Here is a 15,215-nt window from a genome sequence, read left to right on the forward strand (position 1 = left end):
TTTTCAGTTATCGCGTCTATTTCAAACCATTATGTACGGTAACATCGATTTATCCAATTTCCTTTTCCGGTTACTGTGGGGCCGGCATGAAATAACATGAATTGCGGAATAAACTTCGATCGATAGTCCTCATGAGAGTGACGCTCTCGTTACGACGCCGACTCGCCGGGATGAATCGCACCGTAAGAGATTCATGAATAATTCGTCATGACCGTCGCGCAAGTGTCAGCATTATCATTGCCGCTAAACAGGATTAATATCCCGGCTGGATTAATAACCCAGAATATTCACACGTGGCCGAGCGTGCAACGCGAGCGCGTGCACGCGTAATTGTAGCCGTAACGCGAGCACGGGGTAACATAATCGACGGATTCAGAGAGAGGGAGAGAGCTAAAACCGCCACTCGATCGCGGCGATCTTGCTTGGAGCTTTAAACGGCATCCTCGTTAAATTCCTCGCAATCCGCAACCGTTCAGCGCAAAATCGTGGACGTTTTTGTCTCCGCGTGACGTACGGTAATTAGACACGCGTGTGCTGCATGAAACTGCATTCTGGGATCTATTGTATAATCTGTATTTCGAGTATAATTTTCCGAGTTCGTACTGCACGTATAAAGGCGCGCCTTCATGCCAACCCTTTCGGGACGCAGCGCCGTGTTCTCATCAACTGTAAGATACCTATCTTTGGAAAGGCGAAATCTTGCCTTTAGTTCGCGCGCGAGTCTCCTCCTATCTAGACGCCCGAAATATCCTTAAACTTAAAGCGAGTTCTCTGACGAGGGAGATAACAGCGAGCGAGTCCCTTGTGCGAAGACTCTTTTGAACGATATGCATTGTATATATAAAAGCGGAAATTTAAAATTAATTTGTTGTAAAATCATGGATGTTAAATAACATTTCACGTTGCATATTATTTTACTAAATTTTTAGCGTTACCAGAAATTCGCACAAAGAATCGTTTATGATTGCGTTACGCGAACGTTGGAAAATATTATTGGAAAGAATATTATATATGCACTCTCTTTCTATTGATATTATTGCAATAATTGATACTTTCAACTTACTAGGCTGGAATTGTCATAAAACAAAATTCTGAAAATCATAAAGATAACACGTGATCGCGATAGCCGACCTAACAAAATCATAAATCGATCAGTTTAATAAAAGCCGGACACATATGCGTATCGCATACATACAGACATACGTTACTGATTACTGATACTATATAGTGGTTCCCTTTGAACTGTACACGATATTCGCGCACACAATACAATAATAATTGAACCGATGGCGATGAACTAATCTCTACGGTAATTTGCCAGCGTGGATCCATATGAAATGCGCAATGCGCTCGACGGTGCTTATAGTTCCGACTGCGCAACAAATGCGTCTGCATTTCAAGCGAGGCGGAAGCGGACGAGGCCTTTCCCACTTAATTGTGTCACACAGTGATTCGACGACCAATCGCATTAATATTTGACGTTTAATTCCGCCATTGATCTTCGATGCTCGTGCGATCGGTGATCGGCACGAGTGGAAATCGTTGATTCCGTTCGTCTACGAATAACATGAATTATTCAGCGTGCAATTGTACGCAATTCTCCGCGGTAATGATACGCGATTAGGTGACGCTACCCACCATTGCGGATCCGCTTATAAATGAATTAAACGTCGGTAATCCGTGAAATTCGTGTCCGGAGAGCGCTGCTCCCAAGTACGAGAATTGCACCGTGATTCCGCAGCTGACACTGTGGCCTTATTTGTCATACTGTTGTTGACCCGAATTGATCGGACAACGTAAACAGAAACGCATGCACTGTCAATATCACGCTGGCATATTGATTTTGGCAACGCCTTAGGAAAACATTCATTTCGTAAGTACCATTGAAAATTCTGGCTTCGCGCACCTCTTCGGTAATGCATACGCGCTGCTCGTTTCTTGATTGCCTCTTGCTTTTTTCAGATATATTTTATGTATTTTTACATATTATTTTAAATATTTTCTTTTTCTCTCTTTTTTTTGTTTCATATACGCGATGAAGATCTTTTCCCATGCGTCACATTCAATGAATCGAGGAGTATTTATATTTCTCTACGAACGCGTGCACGCTCGGATTTCCTTTTTGAAAAGTATTGACAAATGGTTGCTCGTTGGACAATCGAACGTTAGTTTGTTTTTTCTCACAAATGGGAAAGTACTGACATATTCGTAGGAATTACAACGTATATGCATTTCCTACAATATCTGGTACAGTAGCAGCATCCATAAACTCTTCTCGCAATTTATGAAGGCTGTGAACGGGGTAGCAATATCCAAGTTATTATGTTTAAACACTGTTAATAGTCCGTAAACTGAATAGAACGCGATATATAGGGATGTAATGAAATCTAATGAAAGTTCGGAGTCTGTCAATTGGAAGTAATAGGGTCCAAAATTCTAAAGGCTACGGGCACTCGCTTTAATAATCCTCCGTAATATTTAGTAGGCAATTAAGCGTAGTATGAGTAATGTTAATATTTCTCGCTAGATTTCATTTAGTTATGAATACGTTACGAAATAGATAATTGTTACGTATGTAGATACATAAATCTAAGTTTTAAATACTGCACGCACGTTTTCTCCTTTTCTCCACTTTTCTCTAAATTTCTACCCAATTTAATTTTTAAATGATCGATAAGATCATACTTGTAAAATTGCGAAAATGCGCTTACGAAAGCAATATTTTAGCTTATTTTCTCATTGCATTAATGTCCATTATTATTATTTCTTGATTGAATTGCGGATTAATAATTCATATAATTCTCCAAAAATATAAAATAGATTTTTGCGATGCGCGCGTAAAATATTTTATGTGAAGTGCAATGTTCGCCAACAGTTAATCCGACTCTGCATCTCATCAAAATAACAATGCGACATAATACCCGAATGAAATCGTGTTCGCGAACGCTTGTGATTCTCGTTGCAAATCGCTGTTGCATTCTGCGCAGTGAAAAACGGATATTCTTGTTTACGCCTACTATGCATTTATAACATGAAATGGCTATTCATTGTATTATTCTGCAAAACTAAAGGCGCCGTTTTTCCAATGTTTGCTTATATTTTTCAAAAACATTACAAATTGATGACATCAATGCAAAAGTTTTTTCTCGATTGCCGTCAAACAACGAAACTATTGACATGCCCAATCACATTGATTTTATTCTATATCGTTTTATTATTTATCATATATGATTTTCCAAGTTCCAAGAAATGGATTGATAGAAATTCTTCGAGACGTTTACGTGTTCATCCTACGTGCTGAAATATATGGTATAAAGAGAGGAGAAAAACTGTTATAATGAGTTTTATACTGCAACCGGTGAGACGTCGCGTTCTTTTGAACGAGTCGGTGATAACAGAGTAATTCGATTTGACGTGTATCCGATCAACCGTAAATAACAGTATGTCAAAAAGAATGTCTCAACCTCTATATTCCTGCCATTTCTTGAAATAACACTCGATTGAAGACGCCCACATTATCCGATCTTTTCCCTTCGAGACGGTGTCTCATCCATTTTAATCTCCCTCTTCGGAAGCGTACCACGTGTCCGTATCTTCATCCGCGAATAGCGAAATTGCTTTACGCCGCTGAAAATTTAATTTGATCCTCTATTCTTTATTATCGAACGCCGGACGCATGCATCCTTTCTCACCCCATCTTTCTCGAAAGAAATTAATCGAGTCAGAGCAATTTTCTGAATATTAATCAAATCGCGAGATCAGAAATCGTATTTATGTAATCTTGCCGCATTTATTCTCATTCGCGGAAAATATTTGAGTCATGCTATTGTTCTTGGAGGTCCACGGATCTCCATAAGACGAAGATTTGCGAAATGTTCCATGAAAGTATAAAAGCAAAGTATGTAAAGAGAAAGAGAGAGAGGACTGTAGGGAGCTCTTCATTTAAAAAGCTTTCGGTCGATTTCTCAAAGTGACGTAAATACGAGTGCGTCGCAAATGGCACTTTCAAACTGCATTGTGTCTCTTTAACGCGGTCGTCGCTTCGTTTGCGGATCCCGCAGGATATTCGTCTACTAAAAGATCTCCTAACGGAGAAAAGTGCTAGAGATTTAGATAGAATACGCTTCTCCGAGCATTACGTCGGTCCATTATGCTTGGCTTAGATCTCGGAAAGATAGATGGATCTATTGAACGTACCGCGAAATACGTACAGCACGTTTCAAATTCAGCGACACGTGTCTTAATGGCGGGCATTAAAGCTAAAGCGAGAGAAAAGGCACGGGAAGATATTTCATCGACGTCATCGACGACGTTGAAGTTCGTAAGCGATTGGGAGGTAAAGGATTTCTGTGAAATTTGCGACTGCAGATATGTAATATTCATATTTCACATCTAACTTGGAGCAAACTTTGCTTGAGCGGAATTTTAACTTGTAATCCAAAGAAGCTTTCCTGAAATTATGGACCGCTACTTTTGGGACATTCGGTATATATATGTATGCGCTCATATGTACTTTGTTAGTTATTTACCGCGAAAGAGGGAAGCTAGACACGGTGGAGGATACGATCGAATATAGCAACGCGGAAACTCTCTTAATAGCATTAACATTTCAGATTGCTGCTCGAGCTGGAGGCCATGGGGACATCAGAAATCGATCAGTAACTGATATCAGCCGTTATTAAAGCGAGCGTTATCATTATGCATGCGCACAGGATTATATTATATATAGAAAGTACCGTCACTTTTGTTTTACGTCAATTACTTTCAATCTGTTAACCTAACTTCCGAATTAAAATTTCGCAGAAATATTTAATATCAGAACTGAAAATATTTGGCACGATTACATCCGACAGATTTATATTAAAGATTTATGTATATTATATTTTTATATTTCAAATATATTTATATTAAATTTATATTATATTAAAAACGAGCACATGACAGAGAAACGACATAAATGGCACAGCTCTCTGCATATAACAGGCGGAACTCGCGTTCTTGCGTTCATGCCATCAAGTGCATCTTAACGTTTGCAATGCGGCGATCCCGGCGCACCGAAACGGGCGTTTCCAGCCTGTGCACGGTACAGATTAATTCTCATCTGAGCAACAGCTGCCAGATACGGCGTCTCGCCAGCTCGCGCGTAAATCGCAACACACAGCACGGAGAACTCTTCTGGCCGGGCGGGCCTGGCCGCAATTTCTTTCCTTCGCTTTCCTTCTCTCGTCGGAGACACGATGAGTTCACGTAAATCTGATTTGGATTTGAAACACCACGTCCGGCACACGGTGATCCGTTATTTTGACTACGCGGAGACGCGGAGCGGGCGACCGCGAAAGATCAGCGCGAGGGAGCAGAATGTTCATAACTTCGTCGGTTCCATCCATCTAGTTTAAATTTCTATTTACTTTCACGCGCCGTGAAAGTTCGCCACGACGACGGCTCAAGTGTCGTGTATGAGTTCGCGAACAGCGACGAAAGCGTAAACGGATTTTCTCTCCGGCCGACACGGCGGCTAAGGACCTGCTATTATTTACAAAAGTTCGCCGTCCTTAGTTTCCTGGCCCGTCGAGTCACCCGGCGCTTTTAACGAAGCCGGGCACTGCACGAACTTCGAAGATACACAGTAGATGGTGCTTTTTTGCGGAAGCCCTTTCCGCCCTAATCTTTGCACCTAGGAGAACACGTCCTTTGCCCGCTCGGTATCTGATAGAAGATACTAGCGCGCAAACGCGACGATCCGAGTTGTAAAACTCGTAAAACGTGCGTAAAACAGGCTAAAAAATCATCAATTCAAATATTCTCTCCGCGGACTGTATGATTGTGCATATTTGTTTTTAATCCACTTTTTTCCATGCGCGATATTTGTTGTTTACAGATCACGTGAAATGGAAGTTGGGGATCAAATCATTAATAAACATAAAGCAACTGGAACATTTGCTTGTCTATCTATCTGTCTGCTATCAATTAATGCGACATCGAATGGGGGAAATTAATCATTTCGTGATCAGAATTCGCGCGCAATTTGTCGAAATGTACTAGGCAATTTATGCCTTCAATTTATCTCAATAATATCTTGACAAATTACCATTCGGCCGGCAAGTTATTAAATGTCAACACTCGATGTGCATTCAAATCGATCAGCATTGATCGGATTACAACGGACGATCTTTTTATTGACGAGCGCAGCACGACACGACACCGCGTGAGATCGTATTTTTTCGTCAGCGAATCGATTCGCGTTCGGATGCTTCGCGAGACACGCGAAGCGGAGGACGTGAAGGACGCTTCAAAGCAATGATAAATCTCGTGCTTTTCGTGATCGAGGGAAAAAGAAAATACCATGACAACGTCATACGCGCGCACTCGTCCCTGGAAAAAATCTGCCGCGTAATGGATTCCGGATCTTTTTGTGTGCCGAGATTGTGCGTGTTCCACGTCGTGCGCTCTTTTTCCACGTGAGGGTGGCGAGGGAGTGGCAAACGCGAGGAGAGAAAACCACGAACTCAAACGCGCACCTCGTTACTTGACGGTTTTCCTTCCTATCGTCTTTATGCCGGGGGATTGCAAAATTCTGCGTAAAAAGAAGAGAAAGAGAGAGAAAGAAAATATGAATTATTCGCATAACTTTAATTACCGTGTGTGTGTGCTACGCATATTATCGATCGCTTCTATTCAACGCCGACGATAATTCACTCAGCAGAAGTGAAGTAGAATTACCCCATTGCGACACGGAGCAACGGGCGAAGTAGTAAGTCTCTCCGTAGAGTCAGCCGCGGAGTTGAGACTGCAGTGAATATAATATTATTTAGATACGCGAGCGCGTTTGCGTATGTGTGAACTAAATAGTCTCGCCAGAATCACTGTTATTTATTTAAAGTCGTAAAATATTGTGATATAGAATTCAGAAACTTTATGTTGTGTGACTATATATTATGAATTTATACATCTTGAATTTTGACTATTTGAAAATTTGACTGCCGATCTTTGATGGATCTTATTATTTTTGCTTCAGATCAACAATCGCATGAAACTGAATGAGCCAATTAAAGCAATATATATATTCTCTCTCTCTCTCTCTCTCTCGCTATGTGTAGAATATCGAAAGCATTGATGGAGATGATGAAATGAAATGAAATAAAAGGAAACGAGTGCCGGGAAACGAGAAATCTTATAAATCGATATAAACGGCAATCCATCGGCAAGAACCGCCGGAACAAGGGGAAGATTGAGTAGTTTGAGACTTCGATCAACTTAGACGCAATAGCGTAACTCGAGTCTGCTTCGATGATACCCGAGGATCGTAGAAATCACTTTTCTATCTCAACGTGCTTCTCTCGCGAATCTGTAAAAATGCGCGCCGCACACACGTATAGATGGTGGATTCTCAATTTCAATTACCCGATATCGTGGGGTATCGCATCCGCTCATGTGTGTGTGTGCGCGCGCGCGTGTACCTTTCATCCCTCTCGGATTGCGCCGGATATTTTCCGCGAGTAATTAATTCGACCTAGTTTTGGACGTCATGTCGCTCGCTTACCTGGAGATTGGGCGGGCAATGATCGAGGAGCTCCAGCATGTGCCTGATGTTCTGCGCGTCCTGTATCACGAAGTTCAGCTCCATGTCGAATTCGCCGCCCACGAGCTGCACATAAAAATGGAAGTGTGTTAAAATAAAAATGGAAGATGGACAAATATACGATCGCTCTATATGTGTATGTATGTATGTGTGAATGTATATGTATACATATCATGCATCTCGTGACAATGGCGACAGCGAAGTTGTTCATTTTGTGCTGGATTATTGGTCTTCTTTTATACGGCTGAATATATGTACGGGATAGTATAATAATTATTATAGCGGTAATTCTGGATACAAGCGGATCGGAAATTCGCTAGAGGAAGTGCATGTATCGTCAGCATTTAATCACGGAAACGCTGTTAACTGAAAGCCTCGCTGTTCGATAGCCGGATCTATACCAAGCGAATGCTCACGTAACGCTGTTCCGTTTATATAACTATAATTTACTATAACAAAATCCGACCTAGGCAATGCAACGGGTGGTATAAACAAATAAAATTGTTCTGGCAAACAGCCACCGATCATCTCGTGGCAGCGTTATTAATATTAATAATCGCAGTTTTCCATGTTCATTTTGTCTTCCCTCCCTTTCCCTCTCCCGCCAGTCGAGCGCTACATCGATTTCGTATGAAATTTCTCGGTTCATTAAATATGTCCGTAACTGAAAAACAATATCCGATTTGAACGATATGCATAAAATGAATAAATATCGACGTTTTGTATTATGCGTGCATGCGGAAGCGAGCGGAGATTTGCATCGGATTATAATGACATATGTGTCGCATCTTTCTAACGGCATTACGATATTCTGTTTGTGTATCACGCGTAAAAGAGCAATAAAAATGACATGACATACATATTTTCTTTTTACGTTTGCAGTTATTGAAAAATCTTTCGCTGAATGTTTACGCGACCTACGTTTGAGCGACTCAGTGTCCCACCTATATTCCTCGATATTCTACTCCGACTCGTACAGTCGTCATTTAACGGCGCTTTACGCGCGTATTGGATTGCGATTGGTCGCGTAGTAACGACATGTTTCTGTGAGCAAAATCGGCAGACAAAACATTTCGGACACGAGAAGAGTTTACGGTCCACGTCCGCTTGCGGTTCTTTCTCCTGCCGGAGAGCGACTCTTACGTATATATCTGGTTGAACCGGAAACGCCGCCTCCGCGGAGAGAGCGTAATTTCCGGCGAAGTATCTCACTCGCTCGCCCCCCTGGTCTCTCCTCGTCCGACCTTTACTTTCCCTCCCGCTGTGCGTTTTCTTTCAAACGTTCGTACCGGTATCGATCATGAATTCCTCCGGTCGTGTCTACGGCTCTCCCGGTCATGGCCAATCTTTACGAGCGCGCGTTCATTGCTCGTAAAAATTCACGACTTACGCAGGATACATTTATAAAATCGATTGTTCCGGCAATTGAAAAACGGCGCTTATCTCGCCTCCCCTGCCCCCTATTCTCGATCGAACAGCGCGTTTCGGATCTCGCAGCTTTCCTTTAGGAACCACTTTCCGCTAGGAGTTGTATTATAAGTTGGAGATTGGTTAGCACCACGAGGAAAAAAGAAGCGTCCGGTTCTGCACTCCGAAAGAACACTCCGAAAACTATTCTTCTGTGAGGCCGCGCGAGGAAGCGGACGTTTCTCCGTTCGCTTTTTCGCTCGTTTTTCCGCGAGAACCGATGTTTCGTCCTTTGTCGGACTCGTAACTAATACTCACTGTTGGCGCCGGTGAAGTTGGCACGTAAAACTGAATATCGGTGCAGTGGAATCGTTACGACACGGTTTTATGTTCGGCAGACTCGAGTACACGCATCTCCTTGCTTTTATCCCGGGTTTTTTTCATGACTCGTTGTAAGCATGCGGAGTGCCCGTGCGTAACGAGATGATGAAGTTCGCCGACTCAATCCGGTAACTTTGGTGGCTAAACGCAACGACGATTTTAGCGAAAGTTTCATTGCGTTTAGCACGACGCGGAAAGTCTCGCGGAAGCGTAACTCGACGATGATCGTCACGATGCGTCACGCGATCGTATCGACGAACAAGAAAATTTGCAAACAATCAATGGAACGAGTGATCTGGTTGCGAAAAAATTCGTTCCTCTGTAAAAACTACACTGTGTAATCCCGTTGTGATAAATTTCATTCGGCTTTCAGGTCGAGTTTGCCGTATTGAAATATTTTTTTTATATCGAATTATCCGCGGCACATTTATTGGCGAGAGGATCAATTGCTTTTCGACGAATATTTCGTTCTATCGATATTTGGATAATAGAATTTTACCGTGGCTCTCTTTCTCTCCTTCCCTCTTACTTCCCTTTCAATGTCTCTCTTTCTCCTCTCTGTTCCTCTGCTTGCCATGTGCATGTACACATATATGGACAGTTATATTAGATTGGAACGGTATAAAGCGAGAAAACAAAATTTTCAAGGCACAGCCGCTTGGCGCGCTTTCAACTATTTACAACGCAATTACATTCTCGCGTAAGCGATGCACCAAGAACATGAATGCCACTTCCGTCTGGAATTTAATTTAATTCTTTTGCATTTCACGTGCGCAGCACCTCCTCCGACTGTCCTATCACCGAAAATTAAAATCGTTTCGGCCGAAGTACTGCTTAATCATGCGCGCTTCTAATAGCAGTGAAATTAATTTAAAAAACGCGTGATTAAAAATATCGTTTTCTTTTTTGTCTTCTGTTGAAAAATGACACCGACCAAAGTACGTTGCATGATCGGAATAACGAAAGTGAGCAGACATATTTATATTATTGCAAATGTGCAGTGTAATGCTAGACGATCTGCATGCGTGCGTCGTGCAGAAAAACCGAAATAGAGAACGCGACGTAACGCGCAGTTCAACGCTTGCACTCTCACGTGCCAGCCGTTTCCGGAAATCGTTCATCCCTCGAGGAAAATAAGTCTCCACGTAATGGAAAGCGGCGGAGGGGCAAAAGTGGAGCGCTATTACTGCCGATAGAAGGGCACGATGCCGCCAGAGCGATCTCTCGAATGACCCATATCACTCGCGCGAATCTTAACAGCCCATGCGCCGGGAATCGAGAGGATGGTCGTGCGATGTTTTAAAAAGAAACATCCTTCCCTACGCGGAGGAATCGATCCGCAGTTTTTCTATCATCAAACCGAATTGCTTTCTCAAAAGAAATGTGTGCCCGTATCCCCTTCCGAGTCTCAGCAAATTTCGTGATTAAACGATCCAATTTTTTTCCGTTAAACATACAAGCTATATTCCATTTTAAATTGAATCCCAGAAATACCTTTTATATTTTCAATGTAAATTTATTCTGGTAAATATTAGATATATAAAATATTCCATAATACTAGTAGTTGTTTTTTAAAGATACGTTTGCAAAATTTTATGTATGGATATCGCACATGTGTTAGGTATTCTTTTTCGAGTTTACATCGATTCCTTTTAGGCTCCGTCTCTTTTGCAATGCACACACACGGCCACGCAAAACATGTAGAGCGTTCGTATGAAAACGATGCTACGAATTCTTGCAGTTGAACGACATTCTATAGATAGGGGAGACCGGGGCTCGTTGGCACCATTTTTATAATTTCGTCATTCGACTCTTTAAACAACTAATTATAATAATGAAACTGTACTAATATGATAGAGCAAACCTTTCTCTACATTTTCATGCCAGAAACGATCCTGTATACTGCATAGTTTTTTTGTAATGAGTGAGATACGAACGTATTGCATTGTAGCCAGCTTGCCCCGATAGTGGGGTAAATTGACATACATCACGGTATAAGTTGGCTATGCGTCGATAATTACAACAATTACAATTAGATTTGAGGTTACATTATTATATACACGCATAGAATTGTTCTAGCAGTCTCATATTATACACATATAAAGTTACTTACAATTAATCTTCTATGTATCACTTTTATGTATCACTTCTAAATACTATAGCAATCGTAGGATCGTAGGTATGTTCTCACTTCTCACACAGCAACAATACATAAACGTACCTAACCTAATGCTATGAGCCAACGTACCCCAGCTCTACATACATTTGATTTAAATCATTTTATTATAAATAATTATTGTCATTATTCAAAATAACATGTGCTAACAGTAACAGAAACATTTCTTTTAACTAATAATGCGATACTTAGATTTATTCTCTCAAGCTAAAGAATATTAATACGAAAGTTTGAAATGCTCAAAAATTTACTTGGCTGCTCTTGAATCAGAATGTTCCTTGTTTTTATTATAATACTTTTTTTATTTAAATGAAATTTTGAGAAAAGTATCTACGTTATGAAAGAGTTATTTTGAAATAACTTTCTTATAGTTTTTTTTGCCACAAATACATTAATTGAACGCAATGTCAACTTGCCTCTTGTGCCAACGAGCCCCGGTCTCCCCTACGTGTAGCCGAGAGAACAGACGAATAAGGCGAAAAGGCAGCCTCAACCGGTGAATTAAGGTCGACTGGCAGACTTGACCGCTAATTAGATACCACTCGCCTTTGCAGCTACATATCTCTTTGCGAAAAACAGCTTTGCCGCGCAAAGCGAAGCGTATACCTAATTTGCACATTTTCGATTCCACGATTTCTTCGAAACCGAGAGATTTAAAATTTTATAGTAGAAGCTTCCTGGATTTTGATTTTTAATTTCGGATGCCGAGGGATTTGCGTTATCGGCTTCGAAATCATTCAGCAGAATTATATATGTAATCGCAAAGTTGGAGAGTACGATATTTTTTATATCGACCACGTCATATTTGAAAAGCTTTCCTTCTTTAGCATCGACGAAATGTTTCATCGCAATGTTAGCCAAATAACTGTAGCTTTATGTCACCGTGAAAGCTGTTGTGCAAATAGAATTGCAATTATGTATTTCCCATGTGTTGCGACACGGTGATTCAACGGTATACTCGATGACAATTGCCACGCGTAGTTATTTCCACTCAATTTAGTTGTTCCGCAGCTGAAACTTGATAACTCAGCTCGCAGCTTTCCTTAGATCGTTAAAGCGAAATTTATTACGGCACACCCTGCTACACGGTGTAACAACCTTCGATGCAAAGTGTGGGCGTAAATAAATTTTACTGGAATATCGATTCGCGAGTTGTAACAGAAGTCCGTCTCGTTATTCGCAACGCACGATGGGAAACAGCACTCGTACTGTTTACGCAGAAAGTCTTTATCGAGTTACTTGAGAAACGTGACAATCCTGTTTGTGAAATTTAAGATTCCCTCCATTTCCTCCGGAGATGTCACTGTTCCTTGCGTTTCTACATTCACAGAGGATAACAGAGCTTTTAATTTTTTATGAAAAAATTAATCCAGAGAGAGAGAGAGAGAGAGAAATGGTTTTCTCTGCGAAGAAAATACATGCCATACTTCGGTCTTGTTTTAAAGACGATAATAAATATATTACGAATGTTAATACAAATTTCGTGAAAATTTTACATGATCATAAAAGTTGTAGTATTTAATAGTTTAAAAGTTGGCATCAGACGCAAAATAATCAGAATCCGAGAATTTAGTCTCAGAATTCCGGAGATCCGACAATGTAAAGACGATTAGCACGACTGTCTTCGCAAGCATAAATTTGCATTTTCACGGGAACGTGTATAGAAATGGTCGTACAATGAGACGTCCACATGTACATCATCTTATGGGTGTCTCGAGGGTCGCGACCATTACATCATTTCTGTCAGAGCGGACGAGCATGTTTGGCGGATCGGCAAGCATGCATCTACTTCGGTACATCATTAATCTACATCGGGATCTGCATTTCAATCGCCGGATGATACGGTCCACTGTGTTCCATGTACTCTCCGATGAGAGACTTCCGCGAGATCTCCATCGGCCGTATTTACATATCGGCACGAGGGATTACGGGAGCCCACCCGCTCCCTGAAATGTCGACTCGGTGACAAGTCACCGCCAGGGAACATAACTCTGACAATACAACTGCTGCATTTGAATTTGTAATATCCCTCGCATACGCGAGATGCGCCCATGCAAGAGAGAGAAAGAGATGCATGCGCCGCGTGTATCAGTGTCGAGATAATCTGCGTTCTTGTGTGCTAACTGGTGTACGATGCAACAGTGTAAAACATCGTGCAGAAACGCAAATAGAGACTCTTAAAATGCATTTCTTCGAATAAACTGCAGAGGATCTGAAATATAATCTTAAGGGCGCTTTTAGTGCAACGTCGATTTGTCGATATCACAGTTTTCTTTTATTAAACTACGGCTGGAACCGTCCTCTTATCTTGTTCAAATTTAATCCGTAGCGCTTTATATCTCGTTACCGTGTTCCTATCTCGACGTTATTGCGAATCCTTGCCTTCATGGAAACGAATTCCGCAATCGGTTACTTTGCGTCGCAATGAGAAATCCGAGAATCGCAGCAGCGCAATACACGTCACGTGTGCATGTCATACTTCGGCTGCTGTACAGTTGAGATGTCTGCCCGTATGTACGTTGTTTTCTTCGGTTCGCGGTCATTCGATCCAGCACGGGGAATTCTCGGGGTTATGCGCCGGGGGGTTATTTCGGTGGGTGCATTTGCGAGCTGTGTCCCAGGGAATTTCAGGCTGTGTGCCTATCGCCGCTCTCTCACCCTATCTCGCCACTTTACGAACTCCGGCGACATTCACCCCCAACGCGGAGACGCGGATTTTAGTAATTCTCTCTTCCCGTGAAACCGGAGACTTCGTTGCTACCGCACACACCTAAATATTCCGACCATGTTATAACGCCGCGTTTTCCACCTCAAGAAATCAGAACCGCGAGAGTCTAATGTAAAAGATAGCACAATTACGTTCGCGGTAAATATTAAACTACAACGTCGCAAATTCTCTCGAAAGATGCATCCGTCAAGGTAATTACATTGATATTGTAGTAAGTTGAACTGAAATGCGTTATTTCCGCGATTCTTCGCTTCTTACTTCAAAATTGGAGCATCAAGCATCACATTTACACCAAATAAAAAGCCAACGCAGGAAGTTGGAAATTTACATGCGACCGTGTATGATTATTCATAATAAATAGCAGTGCGATTTTATCTTTGCACAGAGTGAGATAAGAAAAGCTGCAACGGAAGGAAAACTGACGCGCCGGATGAAGCACGTAAATCGCCTGATTCTCGTTGGCCGTTTCTTCTTCTTATATCTGTGTAACCCTTCCTTTCATATTCATATTTAACCCGAGCGTTGCTCCTAATTAGGCCGTGATCCTGGCTGGGTTTAAATTCACGAGCATTGTTCTTCCTTTCGCGCGTTACGTCTTTTGCGCCTGGTCGCCGGGTCGCCAATGAATCTTCGTGGATTCCCAGCCTTGTGTGGCTTTCGCGTGCAGATATGGTGAGATAAAGAATGTAATTAATAATCTGTTAATCCGAGTCGTAGTAGCAGCAGCCACCGCGCGAATGTGATAAAAGCCGTTTTCCAGAATTTAACGTCCAGCTATCAAGCGTTCGAAAAATGTCTCATTTATTTACCATCATCATCTCGCATCATCATTAGCAGTTATTATATTCACGTACGACAGAATACGCTTCGCTACGCTAGAAATTTTACGTCACCCTGCTTACGACGGCTCGTTAAATGCAACATGGTAAAAGATACTTGTTAGC

General features: G+C 41.7%; 1 protein-coding gene across 5 annotated transcripts in view; it reads right to left on the minus strand.

Annotated features, from left to right (window-relative positions):
- The window catches only part of LOC105279301 (neurobeachin), a 181,837-nt gene that overhangs the window by 111,515 nt on the left and 55,107 nt on the right, over window positions 1–15,215 (minus strand). For all 5 annotated transcript variants that reach the window (XM_026969861.1, XM_026969860.1, XM_026969857.1 and 2 more), the window contains exon 2: window positions 7,541–7,645. In XM_026969861.1, coding sequence (XP_026825662.1) covers window positions 7,541–7,645 — 105 coding nt within the window. The remainder of the gene's footprint in view (window positions 1–7,540; window positions 7,646–15,215) is intronic.

This window comes from Ooceraea biroi, chromosome 5 (genome assembly GCF_003672135.1).
Source record: "Ooceraea biroi isolate clonal line C1 chromosome 5, Obir_v5.4, whole genome shotgun sequence".
NCBI classification, from domain to species: Eukaryota; Metazoa; Arthropoda; class Insecta; order Hymenoptera; family Formicidae; genus Ooceraea; species Ooceraea biroi.